Raw genomic sequence first — 24,606 nt, 5'->3', positions numbered from 1 at the left:
ACACAGGGGAGGAGAAGGCACAATTTTGAGAGTAAGGATGCAGAGCTGGAAGTAATATCTCTTCCATCCAAGAACTATCACAAGTTCTTCATGGCCTTTTTGTTAACTTGGCTGTGATTTAATTGTCTTACAGATAGTTTGTGCAATTCCCTGAATGAGATGTAAAATGTCACAGGAATTAAATTGTTTGCAATTATTTAGTTCAAGTAATTATTTTCTTAATCAGTTGGGGCCTATTCAGTGGTGAATACTGCCCTCTGCTGAAATAAGAAACTTAGCTATATTAGTACAAATGCTGGAATCTTTTGGGCTTTTGTGTTCTTAACCCTTATTTCTGAATCTGGTCTAGTTTAAAGGAAGGAAACACAAAAAATTATAAAAACAAATATGTGCTTTCCAAAAAATTACAGGTGTGACACATTATTTTGAAATGAGTTAACCTACTAAAACCTACAGTTTTTATTTTTAATTCATTATTTACTGAACTGTGGCAAGTAAAAAATTCATAAAAGAGAAATCTCTAATTTGTCCATTCTAAAAACAATCTATGTTTGGAAACTTGCAAAATTTCTATAAATCAACTGTGCTTCACTTACATAAATGTAATTTATAATGAACTCACTGCTACTAATTAGATTCAGTTTTTTTCACTTCAGAATATAGAAGATGACATCAGAGGTTTCTTCTAATAAAAACTTAGATGAATAAATATCAAAACCATTAAAACAGGAAACACAAACTTTATTAATTTTTCTATAAAACATCCCTGTTGAAAATACATTTAAAATATATTCTTTTATACTCAGATGTCATGCTATAATACAGTGTAAAAGAATGGTAATGGAATAAGCAAAAGTGATTTATTTCATATCTGCATTCATAAACAAAAGACTGCACAATCTGAAGAAACAAGGAAATAAATGCAAATTTTCTAATAAAATATTATTTATTTGTACAATAACATAATGACCTCAGTCCTTCTTGGAAGAAGTAAACTGCTTACTATGCTGATGTGAATTAACTCTTTCTGATCACCTCAGTAGATTGCTGATCCATTCTCCAACACTGATCACCTAGTACAGGTGATTTTATAGTCAACCCACTTTAAACAGGTACAGCTGAGGTTTAACAAGAAACATGGAAGCTAATGTTAACTTATATTTTCCTAGAAAATTTTCTAATTTGAAATATACTTGCAATTTTTTTTTTTTAAAGAAAATACGATATACTGTCCCTCCTGGTATCTTAAGTAGCCAAATGAGATTATGCATGATGCAGTCAGAGCTAATGGACAACCTGACACCTGCTAAAAAGAAATCTTACATGTGACCAAAGAAATTCTTTGATAAGATCAAAAAAGCTATCAGGTTCTTATGTCCAAAGAACAAAATGAAAAATGACAAAATAAAACAAATTTAATCAAGAAATTTGGAAAATGTTGCTAGTGGTCTAAAAAGCTACGAAGGATGAATATCTGATGGTTGATAGGAGGTGAGATTCGAAGTAGAATATTTGAGCTAATGTGAGGTGAGGTGGATTTGAGATATGACAATCAGAAGCAAGTCAGGCAAAAGCAACAGCTTGAGGATAATATGAAGCAAAATTTTCACCAACTTGATAAAAACAAGGAATGATGGCAAAAAAATGTTTGAGCAAAACCATAAGGGAGAAGATGCAGTCACTCTGGAAATTGAGTATTGTCACATACAAACCACAATCCTCTAAGTTTATCATTAGGATATCTTACAGAACTATCTTATAGGTGGGTGAATGATACCAACTGTACCAAGTGATCAAATTTCCAAAATTCCCTAATGGAAAAGAAGTTATAGTTGCAAAGCAGTAAAGGTCCCTATATGCAACTCAGTGAAATATTACTGTTGGTATTGTGGACTTTTCAATTCTACTAGCAGAGATGGAAAGTAATATTGCCAATAGCACCATTTTTGAGACTGAAGACAATCCATGTAATTTCCTAAATGTCACCCTTGTGTCTGAGTTCATCGTAAATTTTAAAAAATCAATTCTATGGAAAATGCAGAGATATAACCTTTTCAGTGGGGATACTTACTTTACTAATTTCTAAAATAAATTTATACATTAATGCAATGTGATATTCACAAATCAACAATGTCTGAAGTTTTGATAACAAAACTGACAAATTTTCTAATCAGAAAAATATACTATAAAAATATTTTATGTCTCTGCACAAATATATACTGTACAATTTACAGGTTGGTTGATGCAACATAACTCAAATGATGCAATTATAGTAAAAAATAATTCTCCAAAACTTACTGGCTAAATTACAATTACATGGCAGTCATTTAAGATGTGAATGCTTCAACACCTAACACTGTGTTAATTATATGACACTGCAATATTCATTCAATAACCTGAAGATTTTTTAACTAAAGCATTCTCAAAAAAGCAATTTGCAAAAATACCAATTTTGACAAGAAATCTTTTATAAAAAATGTGATAAACATTACAAAAATTATCCTTTAATATTACATTTTCTCCAGTAAAGAGAGGCCCTACTGAATACATGGTACATTTGGTTTTCTATACAGAAAATGTACTTTCTTGTCCCTGATGTAACTGTTATTGGCAGTGACAACAAACAGCTTATACTATTCAGCAAACAACTCATAGCTTATATAAAGAGCACCAAACTTTATGTAAAGCAATAAAGATAAGTATACATATAGCCCCACTTTTTTAAACAATCTTTAAATTAAAACTAAAAGAGGGGCAAACAGTATAATAAATGTGTTTAACAGGATAAAAACGGTTTCGAATTGGATGGTACATGAATTTACTTTTGCGTAGGGCAAAGAATTTCCTTTTATGAAAACTAATCTAATTGTTTCTTACAGCCTTGGAAGCTAAGTGGAGAGCAGCTAGTGATGGCAAATGATGCAGATTTTTTCAAAATAATAAAAATAAAACTACATAGTTTATTATTACCATTGTGGTAGTACAGAGTGCCATTTTAAACTATAAGAAACAAATGATTTACTTGTATGTACCTACAGATATATGGATAAAATAAAAATATGGTACAGTATATGCAAAATATATATACACGTATGCATATATATATATTTAATATCAAACAAGACACACATATGACATACATATATCCATGTACATGGGTGTAAGAGATGAATACATATTTCCATTCTGAAGCTTAGCAAAAAGATGGAATGTTTTAAAACAAAGTGTATCATTTATAAGGAATCTGGACTTTTCATCTCTGAATAATTGACTATTAAAGTGGTAAAAGAAAACCTTTCCAATATAAATATTGTCTGAATAAAATGACAATTGTATTTCTCTCAAGAATAATCATACTTAAAAAAAAGCTTACATCTGTTTAAAAAACAAACAAAAAAGAACACAATTCACATGTTTATTCCCTTTCTGAAAATCATTAAAAGGCAAATTGAACACTGGAGTTTTAGAAAATGATTATCAAGAAAGAGATGAAATTCACATCTGCATCTTTAAATTCTATGTTAAAACTTTTGTAGCCACAATTATAAAAGTTGATAAACTCCTGAAATATTGGTTTGTTTTGTTTTAAATCCTTTGGGATTCAGCCATTTTGGTTCTCAATGTTAAGATCAGTTAAAGTTAATGCACACTTGTACATTTTCTATATCAATTATTATATTTATCAAAGTATTCTAAAAAATAAATCCCAAATAACTGCTAGCAAAAGTCAGTTAAATGCTCATCCCTTGAATGAATTTTGAAATGCTACAATAGAATCATTTCCTGAAAATAGTAGAAATATCACATTTTAAGAGAAATCTCCCGCAAACTGAGAATTAGATACCATAGCAAAATATTTTTAAATAAAAATGGCATCCATAAACCTGAGAAATCAGTCCAACCAGAAAATACAATAATCCTTGTGTCTCTCAATGGCTAATACTTTCCTTGTTTGAGTCTTTCAATGTGGTAGCAGAGCTTTAATGCTGGTCCCAACTTTAGTCCCATATATCTCATTATCATATCACTCCTCAATAATAGAAGTGCTTTCCCATCAATTTCCTATAGAGGAAAGGAAAAAAGAGAATTTAACATTACTGTTAATATGAAGGAAGTATCTTCATTTACGTTAAAAACATTAAACAACAAATGAGAAATCTGTATTTCCAAAAACATTCTCAGAAGAATCTACTAAGTAAAAAATTATTAAAAGACAAAGATGTTAAGGTAATAAGTGGTATTTCATTATGTGCCTTATCTGAATACCTAAAAGATGTGTGATTTCATCAGAATCTATGACTTAACTAAGCCTAAGGGACATAAATGTCAAATGACAAATCTGAACCCATATTCCTGACTCTTAAGAGTTGCCTCTATAATCTGTAACTCCAGTTTTTAAAAATTTTTAATAAGGAAATTTCATAGCATATATTTACTAAGAACAAGTATTAAAGAATAGAAATTAAGCCTAACTTTCCACTCTGTTATTCCAAGAAAACCTGGATACCTGTGGGGTACCACTTCACTGGTAAAGGGCATTAGAGTACTACTGAGAACAGCTGGGTTCAAGTCCTATTTCTACCACTTAATAAACTGTATATTGTAAGCTTTCATTTTCTAACCTGTAAAGAGTAAAAATACTTACATGACTTAACTTACTGTAAAGATTAAGTTAATGTATGTGAAAGACTTTATAAATTTAAACACTTCATAAATGTTAGAAATTATTATGCACAATATAGCAACTATATAGGTAAATAGCAGCATATAAAAATTCAATCTCAAATTTTCATTTACTTGCTCAGAAAATGAAGGAGCATCATGATACAGCACCCAATATTAGTGCCATCAATGTAAAATCTCTCTGAAATTAATTTCTTTAAGGTGAATATTAATTACAGAATTTTCTGAAGGGGAATAAATGCTAAAAATTAACACTGAATTTTATTAGTTAAAATGTCAAGAATTCAGTAAACATTAGATCACTCTTTTCAATGGTTGAGAATAAATTACTAACTAAGCCCCCTGACTTCTTTGAATCTCAAAGCAACTATCTGGCCTTGCTTTAAGATTCAGAGAAGCTGCTGATGGACCTCTGTGGAAAGTTTTTACACAGAGCATTCTTTGATGTCCAGATGTAATGACTGGTCCAGATCAAACCTCCAGCCTCTCTCTCTTTCCAAAACAACCAAACAGAAAAAAAGTACAATGCACTGACTGGACTACACATTGGAGATACAAAGATAAAAACAAAATAAAAATCCTTACCCTTGAGCAGTATGCATTTTACTGGAAGAACACAAAAATAAGTATAAGGTAATTTCAGGAAGTAAGAGATCAGGTGGCTCTGGGAAGCTTCACGAAAGAATGCTATTTTTGCAAATTGCTATACTCTGGTGGAGCACCTCCAGGGAATGTCAGAGAGTGATAGCATTTTCATCCCAAAGATTTCAGTAATGAGGTGCTTCAACAGAGGAGTCAACAGGCATCTAACCACTACTGGGCATATAAAGCAACATGAACAGAAAAACACTATACTACTACTGCCTATTGGTAGCATTCCTTTACTACTGTCAGTGAGGTAAAGGGGCCAAAAAGAAGACATTCTTACATAATTTTCAAGTCTTTATTTTTTATGTACATATTTACTGTCATTTGAAGGGTCCTGTGCTATTAATGTGAATCAACATTCAACTGCAATAACTGTAGACTCATAATTTGTAGTAGTCTGACAAAGTAATTACACACAAAAAGCCCTCCCCCCTAAAAAAGTATCCTACATGTCTCCTGAAGAGCTCTGCATGTGGTGCTAATGCCTGAGGATCAGCTTCTTTCACAAATCGCATCACTTCATCTATAGACCAACTGGAGGGATCTTTACTGGATCCTCTTGAAGATTCTCGTTTTAGTGCACTGAGATCTGGTCCAGTTGTTGAACTTGCAGCTTTCAATGAAAATAAAAAGGGAAATCACATAATATTTACTTATTGGAAACATAAGTGTTCTAATTTGGATGAAAGATAAATTAAAATTCATTAAATGTTCAGTGTCAGCATTCATCTTTAAGTAATTAACTGAAAAGCAGAGTAATATTTTTGTCACTGGGAACCCTCAAATAATTGGCACCATGATCATACAAAAAGTTTTAGGAAGAAACTGAGAAACAGCTGAACAAAGAACTTATGAAGATGTGCACTTGAAAGATACCTCTTCAGAAGAAAAAAGCTTTATTCCACTTTAAAATAAGTTAAATAAGTTATACTTATAAAGGTAAGTAGACTAAGGGAGATTAAGGCCAGTCCCAGCCACAGTAAAATATTTATCTCAGTGTCACAGGTTAGGTTTGATAAAATTCATACTTAATTCACTCACCTAACATTTCTTAAGAACTGAGGTCACCTACAGAAGTGCAGCTGAAGTCTAAAGAAAAAAAGTCTAATTCTGCTTTAAACTCTCTGAAGTACTAGTCATTTAGTATGAATTTCTAAAGGTCCTTTCTTTCTAGAAGTGCGAATTTTCTGGGGAAAAGATATCCTTGTTACCTCTGGTTGTCAGAGATAAATTTAATTTTGTCTTTTAAGATTTCTCTTCCAAAGTACGTTGAAAATGCAAATGATGACAACAAAAGAAAACTTAGGAAGCACAGAAAAGCAGGGTAGCTTTGAAAATTATGCATAGTATTTATTACATAGTTTTTCCAAAAAAATAAACAGTTTAGCATGAAAATGGAAATTCATGGTTTTATACTGTATCCTCTTTTTATGCTAAAAATTAAAGGAAATATTCCTTTTTTGGGGTCTTTTCATATTTAAAAATGATTTAAAATTTTAAAAAAATATACCTATGAAATCTTGCAAAACATATTTCCATATTAGTTATGTTGCAAAAAAAGGGAAAAACACAGTAAAAAAAAATGATACTTTAAAAAAAAGAAAATACAGAAGAACTGCTCAACTATTTGACTTAAATCTTAAACAAGGTCAACTTCTGCTTTGAGATACTGTGTTTGGGAATACCCATGTTCAAATTTTGGCTCAGGTACTTATTGTGTCAAACTCGGACTAATACCTCAAATTCTCTGGACCTTTACTTCCACTGTAAAATGATGGGGTTGGATTATATCTCTAAGATTTCTTCCTCCTCTAAAACTTATGACCTACCCAACCAAGTTTGCAGTTTTAAGAGTCAACCTTGACTTCTCACTTTTCCTTTTATCCAATCAGTGGCCAAGTCTTGTCAATTCTACGTCCACAACAGCTTTCACTTACATCTCCTTGTCCCTGCTCACAAGATCATCATCTAGTTTACCTCCTTAGCACCTTTCACCTGAACTGTTTCAACAGATTCCTAATTGACATCCCTGACCCAAATCTCTCCCCTCTCCAATTCTTCGTCTGCCAAAATGATAATGCTTAAAGCACAGGTGTGACTGTGTCATGATCTTGCTCAGTAGACTCCAGGGGCTCCCTATTATCTCTATCAAATACAAACTCCCCTATTTGACATTTAAAGTCCTTTACAACATGTCTCCAGTTTAGCATTCTAGCATTATTGAGCATTTTCCCTTTACTTTTCAATCCAGTCCAATAGGACTCCTTACAGTTCTTCACATACCACATTCCACCCCCTTGCTTCCTTTCATGCTTTTGCACACACTGATCCCTCTCGGAATGTCATTTTTCTCCTTACCTCTCCTGAGATTCCCTAGTTACTTTCAAAGCTCAGCTCAAATGCCTTGAACTGCTAGTGCTTCTCCCACAAATTACTTTATACTTACATATATGTTTATATTTGCATACAGAATCATAGTATAATAGATATAGGGCCATTAAGTTCAAGCCCCTCATTTTACAGATGAGGTAACTGAGACTAAGGGACTTGCCCCAAGGTCACACAGCACACAGTGAGCATCAGAGGCCAAACCTGAATCTAGTTTCTCTGCATCTCCAAAACCAGAGCTCTTTTCAGTGTACAATGTTGCCTTCCAGTTGTATTGTCTCCCCTCACAGAATGTAGGTGATACTTTTGCAGAAATAAAGCAGATGTGAATAAATGAAGAAATACTAATTGCTCATTGTTGGGTTATGCTAATAATAAAAATGATGACACTATTATCTTAATTAATATACAGATTCAGCACCATGTCAATCAAATTTATCAAAAGATTACTTAATAAGATCTAGGAAAAAATAACAAAATTCATCTCGAGTTATTGAAGGTCAATAATCTCAAAAGGAATAATGAAAAAAAGTGGGGAATTATGAAAAAAGTGGAAATACCTAGCTGCCTCAAATTTCAAAAGATACTGAAAAGCAAAAATCATCAAAAACCTTTTGGTATTAGTTAAAACAGAAAAGTTGATCAGTGGAATAGATTAGGTATATCAAATAAGGAAGTATAGTGTTTGATAAGCTCAAAGATCCCCAACCCAACTACTTGGATAAGATCTTACTATTCAATACAAATTGTTGGGAAACCTAGAAATCAGTCTGAAAGAAATTTTACACCAACATCTCCCATATACATCAAGGTAAGCTCTCAAATAGATGTAAGACCTACATATAAAGTTCATATCACACACAAATGAGAGGAGCAAGGTAGGAAATACTTTGCCCAACTATGGGTAGGGGAAGAATAAATGACCAAACAAGTAATAGAAAAGTGTCAAAGAAAATAAAATGGATAATTTTCATTAAGTTACTTTAAAAGGTTTTCGCAAAAACAAAATCAAAGAAATTCAAATTAGAGGAAGGATAGATAACTTGGAAAAAACAATCTTTACAGCATGTCTCTGATAAAGTTCTCATAATCAAGATCTTAAAGAACTGATTCAAATATGTAAGAATAAGAGCCATTCCCTACTAAATGGTAAAAGGATATAAATAAGCAGTTTACAAATGACAAAGTCCAAGCTACAACAATTATATGAAAAAAATGCTTGTAATCACCACTGATGAGTGAAATACAATTTAAAACAACTTTGAGATGACACCTCATCTTCACAAAAAAAGAGGAGAGGTAACAACTGCTTGGGGGACTGAGGGACAACAAGCACATGGATATGCTATTGGTAGAACTTTGAATTGCTCCACCATTCTAGAAGACGATATAATTGTACCCTAAGTCATTAAACTAGACGTACTCTTAAACGATATGTACCCATTCTTCTCTTTTGTTATAACAAGGAATTATAAACTGAGGTGGCCATCAACTGAATAGCTGACAAAGTTGTGATATATGACTGTAATGAAATATTACTATGTAAAAAAACATGATAAAAGGGATAGTTTCAGAGAACTATATGAGACTTAAGTGAATTGTAGAGTGAAACAGAACTGGGAAAACAATTTATATAGAAACAAGAACATTTTAAAGAAAAAATTTGTTAAAAGTTATGTTCAATGGAGTGATGGAGATGCCAGTATTTATCTCCTTCAACAGTTATAGACTCAGGGAACATGAGATATACATTTTTTGAAACAACGAATATGGAAATTTGTCTTACTTTATTAGAAGTATTTACTAGAAGTAATGTTAATGGGAGTTCTTCACCACCCATTAATAGGCCTCAGGTGGAGCCCATGAACAGAAAATTTGCTTGCTTGAAGGCTTTCCACACCTTTTCGTAAATAGGCACTGTCACATACAGGTTGTGATGCCTCCTTCTAGCTCTATGTATAGTCTGAGGTTAGCTTTGGGGCTCAGTCATTGAAAGAGTATTCAAAATATTGGCTATTATTATTAGTGCTTTCTTTTGTTTTTTTTCCTAGAAAGGAGCATAGGGTTAGTTATAGGGTTGTGTCCCCAAAATAACAAAAGGGGATCTTTGAAGCATTTTTAAATGCACAGATGGGAAAGGGAAAACAGGCAATAAGCAGGCCAGTTTTGAAAATTACATGTTGAATATATTATATGATTATAAATATAAAAGGGAAATAAACATGTCTGTATCTGTGTGTGCGCACACAGAGAGAGAGGCTTCTAGGCAAAATCCAGTTTACAAATAAGGAAACTGAGGCCTCTTCAGCATTGTAATTTTTCTTATTTCTGTGCTAAGAAATGTTTGTCCCCCAAAGCATGTTTTATAATACTCAAAATAGAAACCTATATAGTAAAAATATAAGACTTTATAAATTGACTTTCCAGTGAAATGTGGGAAGATTTCAAAGGCCACAAAGTAATAAACATACCTTGTTTTTGTAAGAGAGAGGTTTTAAACTAAGAGTGAAGGTAAGGGGTTGCACAGATCCTGCTTTCTTAATAGATTTAGACTCACTGCCTGAATTCTGTTGGTATCAAAAAAGGAACCCCAAAAGACTGCAGTAATCAAGACTAATAGCAGAAATTGATTCTGGTTCCGAACACAAAATAAGAAGCAGTTTTGAAGAGTAGAAAAGAATGCCAGACTAGCCATACCAGATCTAAAACTGTTTTTATTATAAAGTAGCAATCACATCAAAACTATTTGGTCCTGGCTAAGAAACAGAGTGATAGATCAGTAGAATAGGTTAGATACACAAAACACAGTAGTCAATGACTACAGTAATCTACTGTCTGATAAACCCAAAGGCTCCAGATTCTGGAATAAGAACTCACTATTTGACAAAATCTTCTGGGAAAACTGGAAAACAGTATGGTAGAAACTAGGCACAGACCAACATCTTACAAGATATGCCAAGACATGGTCAAAATGAATACATGATTTAGACATAAAGGGTATGCCAAGATAAAGTCAAAATGAATACATGATACCATGAACAAATTAGGAGAGGAAGGAATAGTTTACCTCTTAGATCGATGGAGAAAGAATATATGACAAAACAAGAGTTGGAGCACATTATGAAATACAAAATAGATCATTTTGATTATATTAAATGGAAAAGTTTTTCCAAAAACAAAGCCAATGGAACCACAATTAAAAGGGAAATAGAAAGCTGGGAATAAATTTTTATAGCCACTGTCTCTGATAAGGCCCTCATTTCTAAAACAGAGAGAAAATTCAATCAAATATATAAGAATACGTGTCATTCCTCAATTGATAAATGGTAGAAGGATATGAACAAGCAGTTTTCAGATAAAGAAATTAAAGCTATCTATAGTCATGTGAAAAAATGCTCTAAATCACTTTACTGGAAAAATGCAAATTAAAACAACCTCACACCTATCAGATTGGCTAATATTGATAAAAAAGAAAAAATGATAAATGTTGGAGAAGATATAGGAAAATCGGAACACTAATGCACTGTTGGTGGAGTTGTGAACTGATCCAACCATTTTGGAAAGAAATTTGGACCTATGCCCAAAGGGCTATAATAATGTGCATACTCTTTGATCGAGCAGTACCACTCCTAGGTCTTGTATCCTAAAGAGATCATAAAAAAATGGAAAAGGACCCACAGCTCTTCTCAGCAATACAATGATCTAAGACAATTCCAAAAGTCTCATGATGGAAAATGTTATCCACATACACAGAAAGAACTACACTCTGAATGCAGATTGAAGCACACTATTTTCTCTCTTTTATTCCCCTTCTTTTCCCTTTTGTTCTGATTCTTCTTTCACATCATGAATAATATGGAAATATATTTAACATAATTGTACATAAGTAGCTTATATAAGATTGTGTGCCATCTTGAGGAGGAGGGAGAAGAGGGGGAAAAAATCTGGAACTCAAAATTTTATAAATGTGAATGCTTAAAGTTATTTTTACATGTCATTGGAAAAATAAAATATTATTAAGTGCAAAAAGAAAGGAAAAGGATGCCAGAGACCATCTAACACGTTTGAACAAAAACACCTTCCACAGTTATCTACTGAGATACCAAGTTATCTAAACTTTGAGAAGACCTCCATTGAGAGGGAAACCATTATGTAATCCCCATAAGTAGTCCATTCTATTTTTGGATAATTCTGATTGTTAAGTTTTTCCTTAGATAAAGCATATATCTATTTCTGTAGATTTTAACTCAGTTACAACTTTAATGCTTTGGTCCAGACAGAACAAATGTCATTCTTCTTCCATATAACAACCCTTCAAATAATTTAAAAAATCTATCCTATTTCCCTAAGTCTTTCTTCTCTAAGCTAAATATTCCTAGCATATGGTCCAGTACTTGGCACACAGCAGATGCTACTTAAATGTTCATTCCCTTCCAATTCCCCTTCTTCCTTAATGCCCTCTTCTGTGTGTTCTAGCTTGTCTTAATCTTTCCTAAATCATGATGTCAAAAATTAAATAGTACTTCAGATGTGGTCTAATTCAGGAAGAATACAGTGGGATTATCACTGCCTAAATTTTGGACACCATTTCTCACAATGAGGCTTAGACAGACGTTTTACTGGCCACTTGATTCTGCTGACTCATATTAAGCTTAGAATATTCTATATCTCTCAGGTATTCTCCATAGCATTGACAATTTGGCCATTTTACCCCATTCCTGCACTTGCAAAGATGACATTTTTTTAGACCAAATCTAGAACTTTATGCTCATCCCCATTAAATTTTGTCTCATTTGATTTAGGTCTTTTTTTAATCACAAAATCTCCAGTGACAGTTTCTAAGTATGCCTTTTTTAAAGACATGTTTTGAAATGTATAAAATAAGATACACAGGATTAAAAGCAAACTAATTAAAAAACAACAGCTATCAAAATATAAAAAAATAAAAAACAAATTCACGGACCACAGGTTAAGAATATCTAGCCTACTGAAATCTTTAAGGACCTTGACTGTGTCATTCAATTAAGTTACTTTCTCCTCTCAGCTTCATGTCAACACAATTCATTTCTATTCTACAAGCATTTACTGAACAATGTGCTAAAGCATTATGCATCCAAAGAAAAATAAACCATTGCTTGCCCTCAAAAAGCCTACAATCAAACAGATCCTGCCCTTGAGAAGTTCTCACTCTAATGAGGGAGAAAACATACAAATAATGGCATACATACTTTTATGTATATACACATAATAAATTCATGTAATTTCAGAGGAAAGATACTAGCAAGGGGGACCAGGTTGAGCTGAGGGACAAATAAACTCCAATTTATGCTTGTCATCTAATTTTGCCTGAGGAAAGAATCACTTGCTTATGATTGCCTTGATCTGCTTGAGTAACAGTAATTTGCAATATATTGTTGTGTAACCTGGAGGTAAAGATATTACTAACCCTGCAAAAAACCAAACAAACCAGTATTAAGACCTAACCTATGTTAGGATCTGTTTCCAAATTTGATATATTCTAGTATTGTCACATAAGAAAAACATTCATATCTTCAGTGTATTTCATGCATACTCATCATATGCTTTCTTTAGAAGGCAGTAACACTTGACTCAAAACAATTCCATTAGTTGAAGAATTAATATTTAGTATTTCTGATTTGTTTCTATGTATTCTGCATTCTTGTGGTACTAGAACATGAAGAACATCTTATGTTCCACAGTGTTCTGTGTAAAACTGATCATCATTAGGGAGTTTCTGTGCTTAAATCCACAGAGATAATACCACAATGGCTATAGTGCTAACCTACAGCCACTACAGTGGTCTCAGGACACACAGTTTCCAGTGTTCATCACACAAACTAATATTCTCTTACTTTGCTGTTTTCCCTTGTCCCTCTTGGCAGGAATGATAGTTTGGGTTTTGAGGGAGACTATCATCATCATTAATGAAATTATCATAAGGCAAGGGATAAATTTCTTAGCTACTCTGATTTTAGTAGGAGAGCCCCAATAAATAATTAAAGTCCTCTGTCACTATTATAGGTCCCTATGGGACATGTGTAATCTCTCGGATTCTCATTTACTTCCTTCTTCTGTCCATATGGGTTCAACAGTACTTTCACCACAGCGTCATTTTTGTTACAATGTCATATTCCCAAAATGATGGAGTAAAAAGAGCATTTTTGTTGAGCTCTCCTAACACAATACTCTAAACAATTGAAGAAAAGTCCATCAATACACGGCATAGTAAATGATTATAGTAACATTGTATTTGACAAACGTAAAGATTTAAGCTTTTGAGATAAGAAGATATTATCTGGTAAAAATGGTTGGGAAAACTGAAAAGCAGTCTAGCAGAAATTGAGTACTGTGTTCATCCTTATTTTCAAAGAAGACCATGACATCAGAGAAATAATGATATGACTTGCAATGGACTTTGTTTCTCCTCCTGAGCTATCTGGATCCAGGGACCAGATATTCATCAGAATGAATAGAGCTAGCTGAAGATGCAGTGGGGGACCTTGGCCTTTTAAAATATTCTCTTAGAGGGAGGTAACGCCCACTGAGTAAATAGGCCTCTTTAAGAAGTAGTCAGGGACTGGCCCTTTTAATCAGCAAAAGAAAAAAATAAATCAAGCTGGGAGGGAAAGAGAAACTGTTACTATTGATAATCACTCTTAAGTCAGCCATTAGGTTCAGCTTGGGCACTGAAAATGAAAAGCATTTTCCCTAGAGGCCTTTCCATGGATTCTGCCTGAAACTGAGGCCTAGAGTGTCAAATGAACATTGTATGTGCACCCACAAGTGTCTAACGACAAAAAGTGGTAAGTCCTTCCAAGGCCTTACACTCCAAACCCTTTATGTGATTCAAAAGGAAACTGAATCCTAGGAAGCTGGAGAGCCCAGCTTTCACTAACAAGATTCTAGGATTAAAAATGTCAAGGCCTTCAAAGGCTTTAAAGCCAGACCCCTTGTGTGAATGTAGAAGAAACAAAGGCCTAAGGGAACTTCACGGACCTGTATGTGATCATCCACAATTTCTTATACCTTAGGTAAGAAGGCCTTAAGACCATTTATACTACAAACAATATCTTACACTATTTACCAAGAGAAGATCAGAATGGATACATGACCTAGATATAAAGGGTGATAGCACAAGAAAACTAGAACATGGAATACATTACCTATAAGATGCATGAAGAGGAGAAATTATGAATAAAAAGCATTGAGAGATGTGAAATGGATAGTTTTGATTCTGTTAAATTAAAAATTAAATTAGATAAAACCAAGGTGGCTAAGATTAGAAGGAAAGCAGAAAACGGGGGGTAAATTTTATAGTTTCTTGGCTAACAGTCCCATTTCACAAACAGAGATCCCAGCTAGTGGAGCAAAAACTTACTATTTAATAAAAACTGATGGGAAAACTGGAAAGTAGTCTGGCATTTTAAGGCATAGTTCAACATCTCAGACTACATACCAAGACAAATTCAAAAATGATATATAAAAGATGATATCATAAGCAAATCAGGGGAATATGACAAATTTACCTGTCAGATCAATGAATAGGGGAAGAATTTATGACTAAACAAATAAATGAAGTTGATCCTAGGAAGTAAAATGGATAATTCTGATTACATGAATACCTTTAATAAAGGTTCTGCACAAGCAAAATCAATCGAAGTAGCCAGTCAGAAGGAAAGCAGAGAACTGGGAGAAAAATTCTGTGAGCAAAGTTTCTCTAAGAAAGGTCTCATTTCTCAAATATATAGGAAACAACCACATTTGTAAAAATAAAGGCCATTCTCCAACTGATAAATGGTCAAACGAAACGAACAGGCAATTTTCAGAAGAAACCAAAACTACCAATAGATACAAGAAAAAATGCTCTAAACTGCTAGTAACAGGGGAATGGAGCGAAGATGGCAGAGCAAAAACATGAACTTGCTAGAGCTCTCCCCCCAAACCTAGTCAAATACCTGTAAAAAAGGACTACAGACAAATTCTGGAGCTGCAGAACCCACAGAATGACTGAGTGAAGCAAATCTCCAGTGCAAGAGAGCCAGGAAGGTCGAATGGAAATGTCCGTTGCATTGTGCTGGGAGTGGAGCCCAGTCCACAGTGGGCCACACTGGCACAGGTAGACTTGAATAGGCCTGGGAGGGACTGAATCTCTGGCACCTGTGGCAGTTTTCAGACTTCACAACCCCAAAACACATAGGAAAAATTGGAAGGTCAGTGGAAAAAACCTGTAGGACCTGTGTGAGAGTAGAATGGTCTGGCCCCAGCTCCAAGGCAGCAGGGGGCCTGCAGCATCCACAGTAGGGGCAGCAACAGTGGAAGGTGATGTTTCTGGAGCTCTAGGTCCACAGCTTGCAGGAAGAATGGAGCAGGCGACAGTACAGTACCCCATCCTCACTGGAAGCACAGAACTACCTTGACAAAGAGCTCAAAACTTAAGTATATGGCTGGGAAAATGAGCAAAAACCGGAAAAAGAATCAGACTATAGAATCTTCCTTTGGAGGGAGGAGCCAAGATGGTAGAGTAGAAAGACACACATATGCTAGCTTCGAACCCACAGCCCATAAAATATCTGTAAAGAAGAACTCCCAACAAATTCTGGAGTAGCAGAAGCCATAGAACAATGGAGCGGACGAGATTTCTATTCCCAAGAGACCTGAAAACCTGACGTGAAAGGTCCATCAGGCACTGGACCCAGAGCAGAGCCCTGCCTTGGCTGCGGCAACAAAAGGATCAGATCCGAGCAGGCTTCAGGGACAGAATCTCCAGCAGCCATGCAGGTCCCTCCACCCACAGGTGACAAGGATCGTTGACAGGGTCTCTTTGGCTGATCGAGAGTGGAGGGGGGTGTTCTGATACCTCATGCCCCCTCAGGAGGCAGCAGAGGAGGTGGCAGCAGAAGACAAGGGCTCCCCAAGCAGGCAGGAGCTCGGATCCATTGTTGAAGGTCTCTGCATAAACCCCCTGAGGGAACTGACCCCTGAGTGGCAGCCCTGCCCCGACTTGAGCACCTGAACTTAATCTCCCACTGAATAGCAGCTCTGCCCCCACCCAAAGCCCTGAGGCTGGGAAGCAGCATTTGAATCTCAGACCCCAAGCGCTGGCTAGGTGGATCTGGAGGCATGGTGGGTGTGGAAAGAAAACTCAGAAGTCAAGTCACTGGCCAGGAAAATGCCCAGAAAAGGGAAAAAAAATAAGACTACAGAAGGTTACTTTCTTGCTGAACAGATAATTCCTCCCTTCCTTTCTGATGAGGAAGAACAATGCTTACCATCAGGGAAAGACATAAAAATCAAGGCTTCTGTATCCCACACATCGAAAATAAATATACCATGGGCTCAGGCCATGGAAGACCTCAAAAAGGATTTTGAAAATCAAGTTAGAGAGGTGGAGGAAAAACTGGGAAGAGAAATGAGAGAGATGCAAGAGATGCATGAAAAGCAGGTCAACACCTTGCTAAAGGAGACCCAAAAAAATGATGAAGAAAATAACACCCTGAAAAATAGGCTAACTCAATTGGCAAAATAGGTTCAAAAAGCCAATGAGGAGAAGAATGCTTTAAAAAGAAGAATTAACCAAATGGAAAAGGAGGTTCAAAAGCTCACGGAAGAAAATAGTTCTTTCAAAATTAGAATGGAACAGATGGAGGCTAATGACTTTGTGAGAAACCAAGAAATCACAAAACAAAACCAAAAAATGAAAAAATGGAAGAGAATGTGAAATATCTCACTGGAAAAACAACTGACCTGGAAAATAGATCCAGGAGAGACAATTTACAAATTATGGGACTACCTGAAAGCCAGGATCAAAAAAAGAGCCTAGACATCATCTTTCATGAAATTATCAAGGAAAACTGTCCTGAGATTCTAGAACCAGAGGGCAAAATAAGTATTCAAGGAATCCACAGATCACCACCTGAAAGAGATCCAAAAAGAGAAACTCCTAGGAACATTGTGGCCAAATTCCAGAGTTCCCAGGTCAAGGAGAAAATACTGCAAGCAGCTAGAAAGAAACAATTCTATTGTGGAAATACAATCAGGATAACACAAGATCTAGCAGCTTCTACATTAAGGGATTGAAGGGCGTGGAATATGATATTCCAGAAGTCAAAGGAACTAGGACTAAAACCAAGAATCACCGACTCAGCAAAACTGAGTATAATGCTTCAGGGGAAAAAATGGTCTTTCAATGAAATTGGGGACTTTCAAGCATTCTTGATGAAAAGACCAGAGCTGAAAAGAAAATTTGACTTTCAAACACAAGAACGAAGAGAAGCATGAAAAGGTAAACAGCAAAGAGAAGTCATAAGGGACTTACTAAAGTTGTACTGTTTACATTCCTACATGGAAAGACAATATTTGTAACTCTTGAAACTTTTCAGTATCTGGGTATTGGGTGGGATTACACACGCACAGAGAGACAGAGAGCACAGAGTGAATGGAATAGGATGGGATCATATCTTAAAAAAATGAAATTAAGCAGTGAGAGAGAAATATATTGGGAGGAGAAAGGGAGAAATGGAATGGGGCAAATTATCTCTCATAAAAGAGGCAAGCAAAAGACTTTTTAGTGGAGGGAAAAAGAAGGGAGGTGAGAGAAAAAACGTGACGTTTACTCTCATCACATTCCAATAAAGGAAGGAATAAAATGCACACTCATTTGGGTATGAAAACCCATCTTACACTACAGGAAAGTGGGGGAGAAGGGGATAAGCTGGGGGGGGGGATGATGGAAGGGAGGGCAATGGGAGGAGGGAGCAATTTGAAGTCAACACTCTTGGGGAGGGACAGGATCCAAAGAGAGAACAGAGCAATGGGGGACAGGATAGGATGGAGGGAAATATAGTTAGTTTTACACAACATGACTATTATGGAAGTCATTTGCAAAACTACACAGATATGGCCTATAGTGAATTGCTTGCCTTCCAAAGGGAATGGGTGGGGAGGGAGGGAGGAAGAGAAGTTGGAACTCAAAGTTTTAGGAACAACTGTTGAGTACTGTTCTTGCTACTAGGAAATAAGAAATACAGGTAAAGGGGTATAGAAAGTTATCTGGTCCTACAGGACAAAAGAGAAGATGGGGACAAGGGAAGGGAGGGATGATAGAAGAGAGGGCAGATTGGTGATAGGGGCAATTAGAATGCTCGGTGTTTTGGGGTGGAGGAGGGGACAAATGGGGAGAAAATTTGGAACCCAAAATTTTGTGAAAATGAATGTTAAAAGTTAAATAAATTAATCTAAAAAAATTTCACATTAAAAAAAAAAAAGAATCTTCCTTTGGTGACAAGGAAGATCAAAGTATAGAAACAGAAGAAGACAAAGACAAAGCTCCTACATTCAAAGCCTTGAAGAAAAATATGAATTGGTCTCAGGCCATGGAAGAGCTCAAAAAGGATCTTGAAAATAAAGTAAGAGAAGTAGAGGAAAAATTGGAAAGAGAAAAGAGAGTGATGCAAGAAAATCATGAAAAACGAGTCAACTGCTTGCCTAACAGGACCCAAAAAAATGCTGAAGAAAATAACACCTTAAAAAATAAAGTAACCCAAATGGCAAAAATCCAAACAGCCAATGAGGAGAAGAATCCTTTAAAAAGAAGAATTAGCCAGATGGAAAAGGAGGTCCAAAAAGTTCACTGAAGAAAATAATTCCTTAAAGATTAGAATGGAGCAGATGGAAGCTAATGACTGTATGAAAAATCAAGAAATTATAAAACAAAACCAAAGGAATGAAAAAATACCAGACAATGTGAAGTATCTCAATAGAAAAACAACTGACCTGGCAAACAGATTCAGGAGAGACAATTTAAAAATTATTGAACTACCTAAATGCCATCATTAAAACAACTGCCTAGAAATCATCTTTCAAGAAATTATCGGGGGGCGGAGCCAAGATGGCGAAGTAGAAAGACGCACATACACATAGCTCCGAACCCACAAACCACAGAACGGCAGAGGGGACTAACCCAGGGTGAATTCTGCACCCAGAGACCACGGAGTATCGGAGCGAGGGAGATTTCTGCTCTGGAGAGACCTGCGGACCTCTCACGGGGGGGGTCCTTCGTGCCGCGGACTGGGCGCCGGGGCGGGAAGAGGAGAGCAGCCCTGCCGCGGCAGCGATACCGTGGGAAAGAGATCCAGCGGCCACGCGGGTCCCTCCACCCACAGAGGGACCTGCAAACCTCTCGCAAAAGGTCCGTCGCACTGCAGACACGGTGCCCAGACCGGACCTGCGGCGGCGACCGAGAGACAAAGTTCTAAGAGGGATCCAGAGGCGGGATCTTCAGCAGCGGCACGGCCCCCCCCACCAACAGGTGACTGACGGGGGTAGGTGAGAGAGTCTCTTTGGCGGGTTGAGAGGGGAGCGTGGTGCCCCCATAGCTCGGGGCCCCCCCCCCCGGAGGTGGGGGCTGAGAGGCGGCTGCGGACGGGGGCTCCCCAAGCGAGCGGGAGTATGGATCCATTGTGGAAGGTCTGTGCATAAACCCCCTGAGGGAATTGAGCCAGAGAGGCGGCCCTGCCCCTGACCTCAGCACCTGAGCCTAATTTAACACTGAATAGCAGCCCTGCCCCGGCCAAAAATCCTAAGGCGGGAAGCAGCATTTGAATCTCAGTCCCCAAACGCTGGCTGGGAGGACCAGGTGGCGAGGTGGGTGTGAGGAGAATATTCAGAGGTCAGGCCACGAGGTGGAGACAATGCCAAGAAAAGGGAAAAGAAATAAAACTATTGAAGGGTACTTTATCGGAGAAAAAACACTTCCTCCCTTCCTTTCTGATGGGGAGGAACAAGGCTTGCCATCAGGCAAAGACACAGAAATCGAGGACTCTGTGTCCCAGCCCACCCAATGGGCTCGGGCCATGGAAGAGCTCAAGAGGAATTTTGAAAATCAAGTTAGAGAGGTGGAGGAAAGACTGGGAAGAGAAATGAGAGGAATGAGGGAGAAGCATGAAAAACAGATCAGCTCCCTGCTAAAGGAGAACCAAAAAAATCTTGAAGAAATTGGCACCTTGAGAACTAGCCTAACTCAGCTGGCAAGGGAGGTGCAAGGGGCCAATGAGGAGAAGAATGCTTTCAAAAGCAGAATTAACCAAATGGAAAAGGAGATTCAAAAGCTCACTGAAGAAAATAGATCTTTCAAATCTGGAATGGTACAGATGGAAGCTTTGGACTTTTTGAGAAAGACAGATATCTCAGAACATACCGTGCAGATTCGAAAAATGGAAGATAATGTGAAATATCTTATTGGAAAAACAACTGACCTGGAAAACAGAATCAGGAGAGACAATGTAAAAATTCTGGGACTACCTGAAAACCATGATCAAAAGAAGAGCCTAGACATCATCCTCCACGAAATTATCAAGGAAAACTGCCCTGAGATTCTAGAACCAGAAGGCAAAATAAATATTCAAGGAATCCAAAGAACACCACATGAAAGAGATCCAAAAAGAGAAACTCCTAGGAGCATTGTGGCCAAATTCCAGAATTCCCAGGTGAAGGAGAAAATATTGCAAGCAGCTAGAAAGAAACAATTCAAGTATTGTGGAAATACAATCAGGATAGTACAAGATCTGGCACCTTCTACATTGAGGGATAGAAGGGAATGGAATAGGATATTCCAGAAGTCAAAGGAACTAGGACTAAAACCAAGAATCACCTACCCAGCAAAACTGAGTATAATACTTCAGGAGAAAAAATGGTCTTTCAATGAAATAGAAGACTTTCAAATTTTCCTGATGAAAAGACCAGAGCTGGAAAGAAAATTTGACTTTCTAACACAAGAATGAAGAGAAGCATGAAAAGGCGAACAGCAAAGAGAAATCATAAGGGACTTACTAAAGTTGAACTGTTTACATTCCTACGTGGAAAGACAATATTTATAACTCTTGAAACATTTCAGTATCTGGGTACTGGGTGGGATTACACACACACACATGCACACACGCACACATACATAGAGACAGAGTGCACAGAGTGAATTGAAGAGGATGGGATCATATACTAAAAAAAAAAAAAATGAAATCAAGCAGTGAGAGAGAAATATTGGGAGGAGAAAGGGAGAAGTTATGTGGGGCAAATTATCTCTCATAAAAGAGGCAAGCAAAAGACTTATTAGTGGTGGGATAAAGAGGGGAGGCAAGAGAAAAACATGAGATCTACTCTCATCACATTCCACTAAAGGAAAGAATATAATGCACACTCATTCTGATAGGAAAACCTATCTCATAATACAGGAGAGTGGGGGACAGGGGCACAAGCAGGATGGGGGGGAGGATAGAGGGGAGGGCATGGGGAGGAGAATGCAATACGAGGTCGACACTCATGGGGAGGGAAAGGACCATAAGATAATAGAAGTAATGGGGGACAGGACAGGATGGAGGGAAATATAGTTAGTCTTATACAACACAACTAGTATGGAAATCATTTGCAAAACTAAACAGATATGGCCTATATTGAACTGCCTGTCTTCCAAGGGGAAGGGGTAGAGAGGGAGGGAGCTAAAGAAGTTGGAACTCAAAGTGTTAGGACCAAATGTAATATTCTTACCACTGGGTAACAAGAAATACAGGTTAAGGGGTCAAGAAAGCTATCCGGCCCTACAGGACAAAAGAGAAGACGGAGACAAGGGCAGGGAGGGAGGATAGAGGAGAGAGCAGATAGGTCACAGGGGCAATTAGAAAACTTGGGTCTGGGGGGGGGGGGGAGGGGGAAAAAAGGGGAGAAAATTTGTAACCCAAAATTGTGTGAAAATAAATGTTAAAAGTTTAATAAAAAAAAAAAAAAGAAATTATCAAGAAGAGCTGCCCTGATATTCTAAAACCAGAGGGTAAAACAGATATTGAAAGAATCCACCACCTATCGGCTCCTGAAAGAGATCCTAAAAGGAAAACTCCTAGGAATATTGTAGCCAAATTCCAGAGCTCCCAGATCAATGAGAAAATATTACAAGATGCCAGAAAGAAACAATTCGAGTACTGTGGAAATACAATCAGGATAACACAAGATCTAGCAGCTTCTACATTAAAGGATCGCAGGGCTTGGAATATAATATTCCAGAAGTAAAAGGAAGTAGGATTAAAGCCCAGCAAAACTGAGTATAATACTTCAGAGAAAAAACCGGTCATTCAATGAAATAAAGGACTTTTCAGCATTCTTGATGAAAAGACCAGAGCAGACTTTGAAACACAAGAATCAAGAAAAGCATGAAAAGGTAAACAGGAAAGAGAAATCATAAGGGACTTCTTAAAATTGAACTGTTTACATTCCTACATGGAAAGATAATATTTGTAACTCTTGAGACTTTTCTCAAAGTTAGAGAAGAATACAACTTTTTCTCAAAGTAGTTACACGGAGTATAGATATACACAGAGAGTGCAGGATGAGTTGAATATGAAGGGATGATTATCTAAAAAAATAAAATTAAGGGGTGAGAAAGGAATACATTGGGAGAAGGAGAAAAGAGTCAAGAAAAAGCTTTTTCAATGGAGGGGAAGGGAGAGGTAAGACAAAAAGAGTGAGCCTTACACTCATCAGATTTGGCTTAAGGAGGGTGGGAAATGCACACTCAATTTGTTATGAAAGTCTATTTTACACTACCGGGAATGTAGGGGGGGAAGGGTTAAGCAGACGGTGGGGAATGATAGAAGGGAGGGCAAATGGGAGGAGAGGGTAATTAGAAGTAAACACTTTGGAGGAGGGACAGGATCAAAAGAGAGAAAAGAATAAATGGGAGGTAGGAAAATATAGTTAGTTTTTCACAACATAACTGTTATGGAAGAGTTTTGTATGACTATACATGTATAATCTATATCGAACTGCTTGCCTTCTCAGTGGGGGTGGGTGGGGAGAGAGGAAAGGAGAGAAGTTGGAACTTAAAAGATTTAAAAACGCATGTTAAAAATTGTTTTTACATGCAACTGGGAAATAAGACATAAGGCAGTGAGGTAAAGAACTCTATCTTGTCCTATAGGAAAATAGGGAGAGGTGTGATAGAAGTGAGGGAAGACTGGCAGAAGGGACAAAGGGAGAGAAAATGTGGAACTCAAAATCTTGTGGAAATGAATGTTGAAAACTAAAAATAAATAAATAATTTGTTAAAATCACTAGTGATTAGAGAAATGCAATCCATCAGATGCTAGAAAAAGGAAAATGACAAATGCTGAAGGGGGTGTGAGAAAATGAGTAGTAGACTAACGCACTGTTAGTGGAGCTGTAAACTAGTCCATCCATTTGGGAGAACAATTTGAAACTACGCTCAAAAAGATATAAAATTGTATACCCTTCGACCCAGCAATACCACTATTTCTGTATCTCAAAGAGATTTTTTTTAAAAGGGAACTATATGTATAAAAATTAAAGCAGCACTTTTTGTGGTGGCAAAGAACTAGAAACTGAGGGGATATCCATCAATTGGAGAGTGGCTGAATAAATTATGACATATGAATGTGATGGAATTATTACTGTATTTTAAGAAATGATGGTTTTAGAACATTCCAGAAGATTTATATGAATTGACGCAAAACCAGGAGAATGAGCAAAACCAGGAGGGCAATCTACATAGTAACAGCAATATAATCGGATTAACTGTGAGAGACTTAGTAATGCTGATAATACAATAATCAAATACAATTTCAAAGGATTCAGGACATATAATGATATCCACCTCCAGAGAGAGAAATGATAAGCTCCAAGTGCCGACGGAAGCGTATTTTTTCCTTTCTGTGTTTTTCTTACTTTTTTTCCCTTCCTTGTTTTTCTTACTTTTTTCCCCTGAAACATAACTAATTAGGAAATATGTTTTGCATGAATTCATAAGTATAATGGGTATCATGTTTCCTGCATTCTCAATGGGTGGGGGATGGGGTGGCAGCAGGA

The 24,606-nt window shown here is 36.6% G+C and overlaps 1 protein-coding gene across 3 annotated transcripts in view; it reads right to left on the bottom strand.

The window, feature by feature from the left end:
• Positions 1-3,398: 3,398 nt before the first annotated feature.
• SCML2 (Scm polycomb group protein like 2) overlaps positions 3,399-24,606 on the bottom strand; it is a 162,098-nt gene continuing 140,890 nt past the window's right edge. For all 3 annotated transcript variants that reach the window (XM_072614216.1, XM_072614217.1, XM_072614218.1), the window contains exons 14-15: positions 5,781-5,944; positions 3,399-4,062 (exon numbers count right to left, since the gene is read on the bottom strand). In XM_072614216.1, coding sequence (XP_072470317.1) covers positions 3,937-4,062; positions 5,781-5,944 — 290 coding nt within the window. In that variant the 3' untranslated portion in view covers positions 3,399-3,936. The remainder of the gene's footprint in view (positions 4,063-5,780; positions 5,945-24,606) is intronic.

This window comes from Notamacropus eugenii, chromosome 5, assembly GCF_028372415.1.
Source record: "Notamacropus eugenii isolate mMacEug1 chromosome 5, mMacEug1.pri_v2, whole genome shotgun sequence".
In the NCBI taxonomy this organism is placed as follows: domain Eukaryota; kingdom Metazoa; phylum Chordata; class Mammalia; order Diprotodontia; family Macropodidae; genus Notamacropus; species Notamacropus eugenii.
The sequence above is the reverse complement of the archived record's forward strand: the minus strand, read 5'-3'. Positions and strand labels throughout refer to the sequence as shown.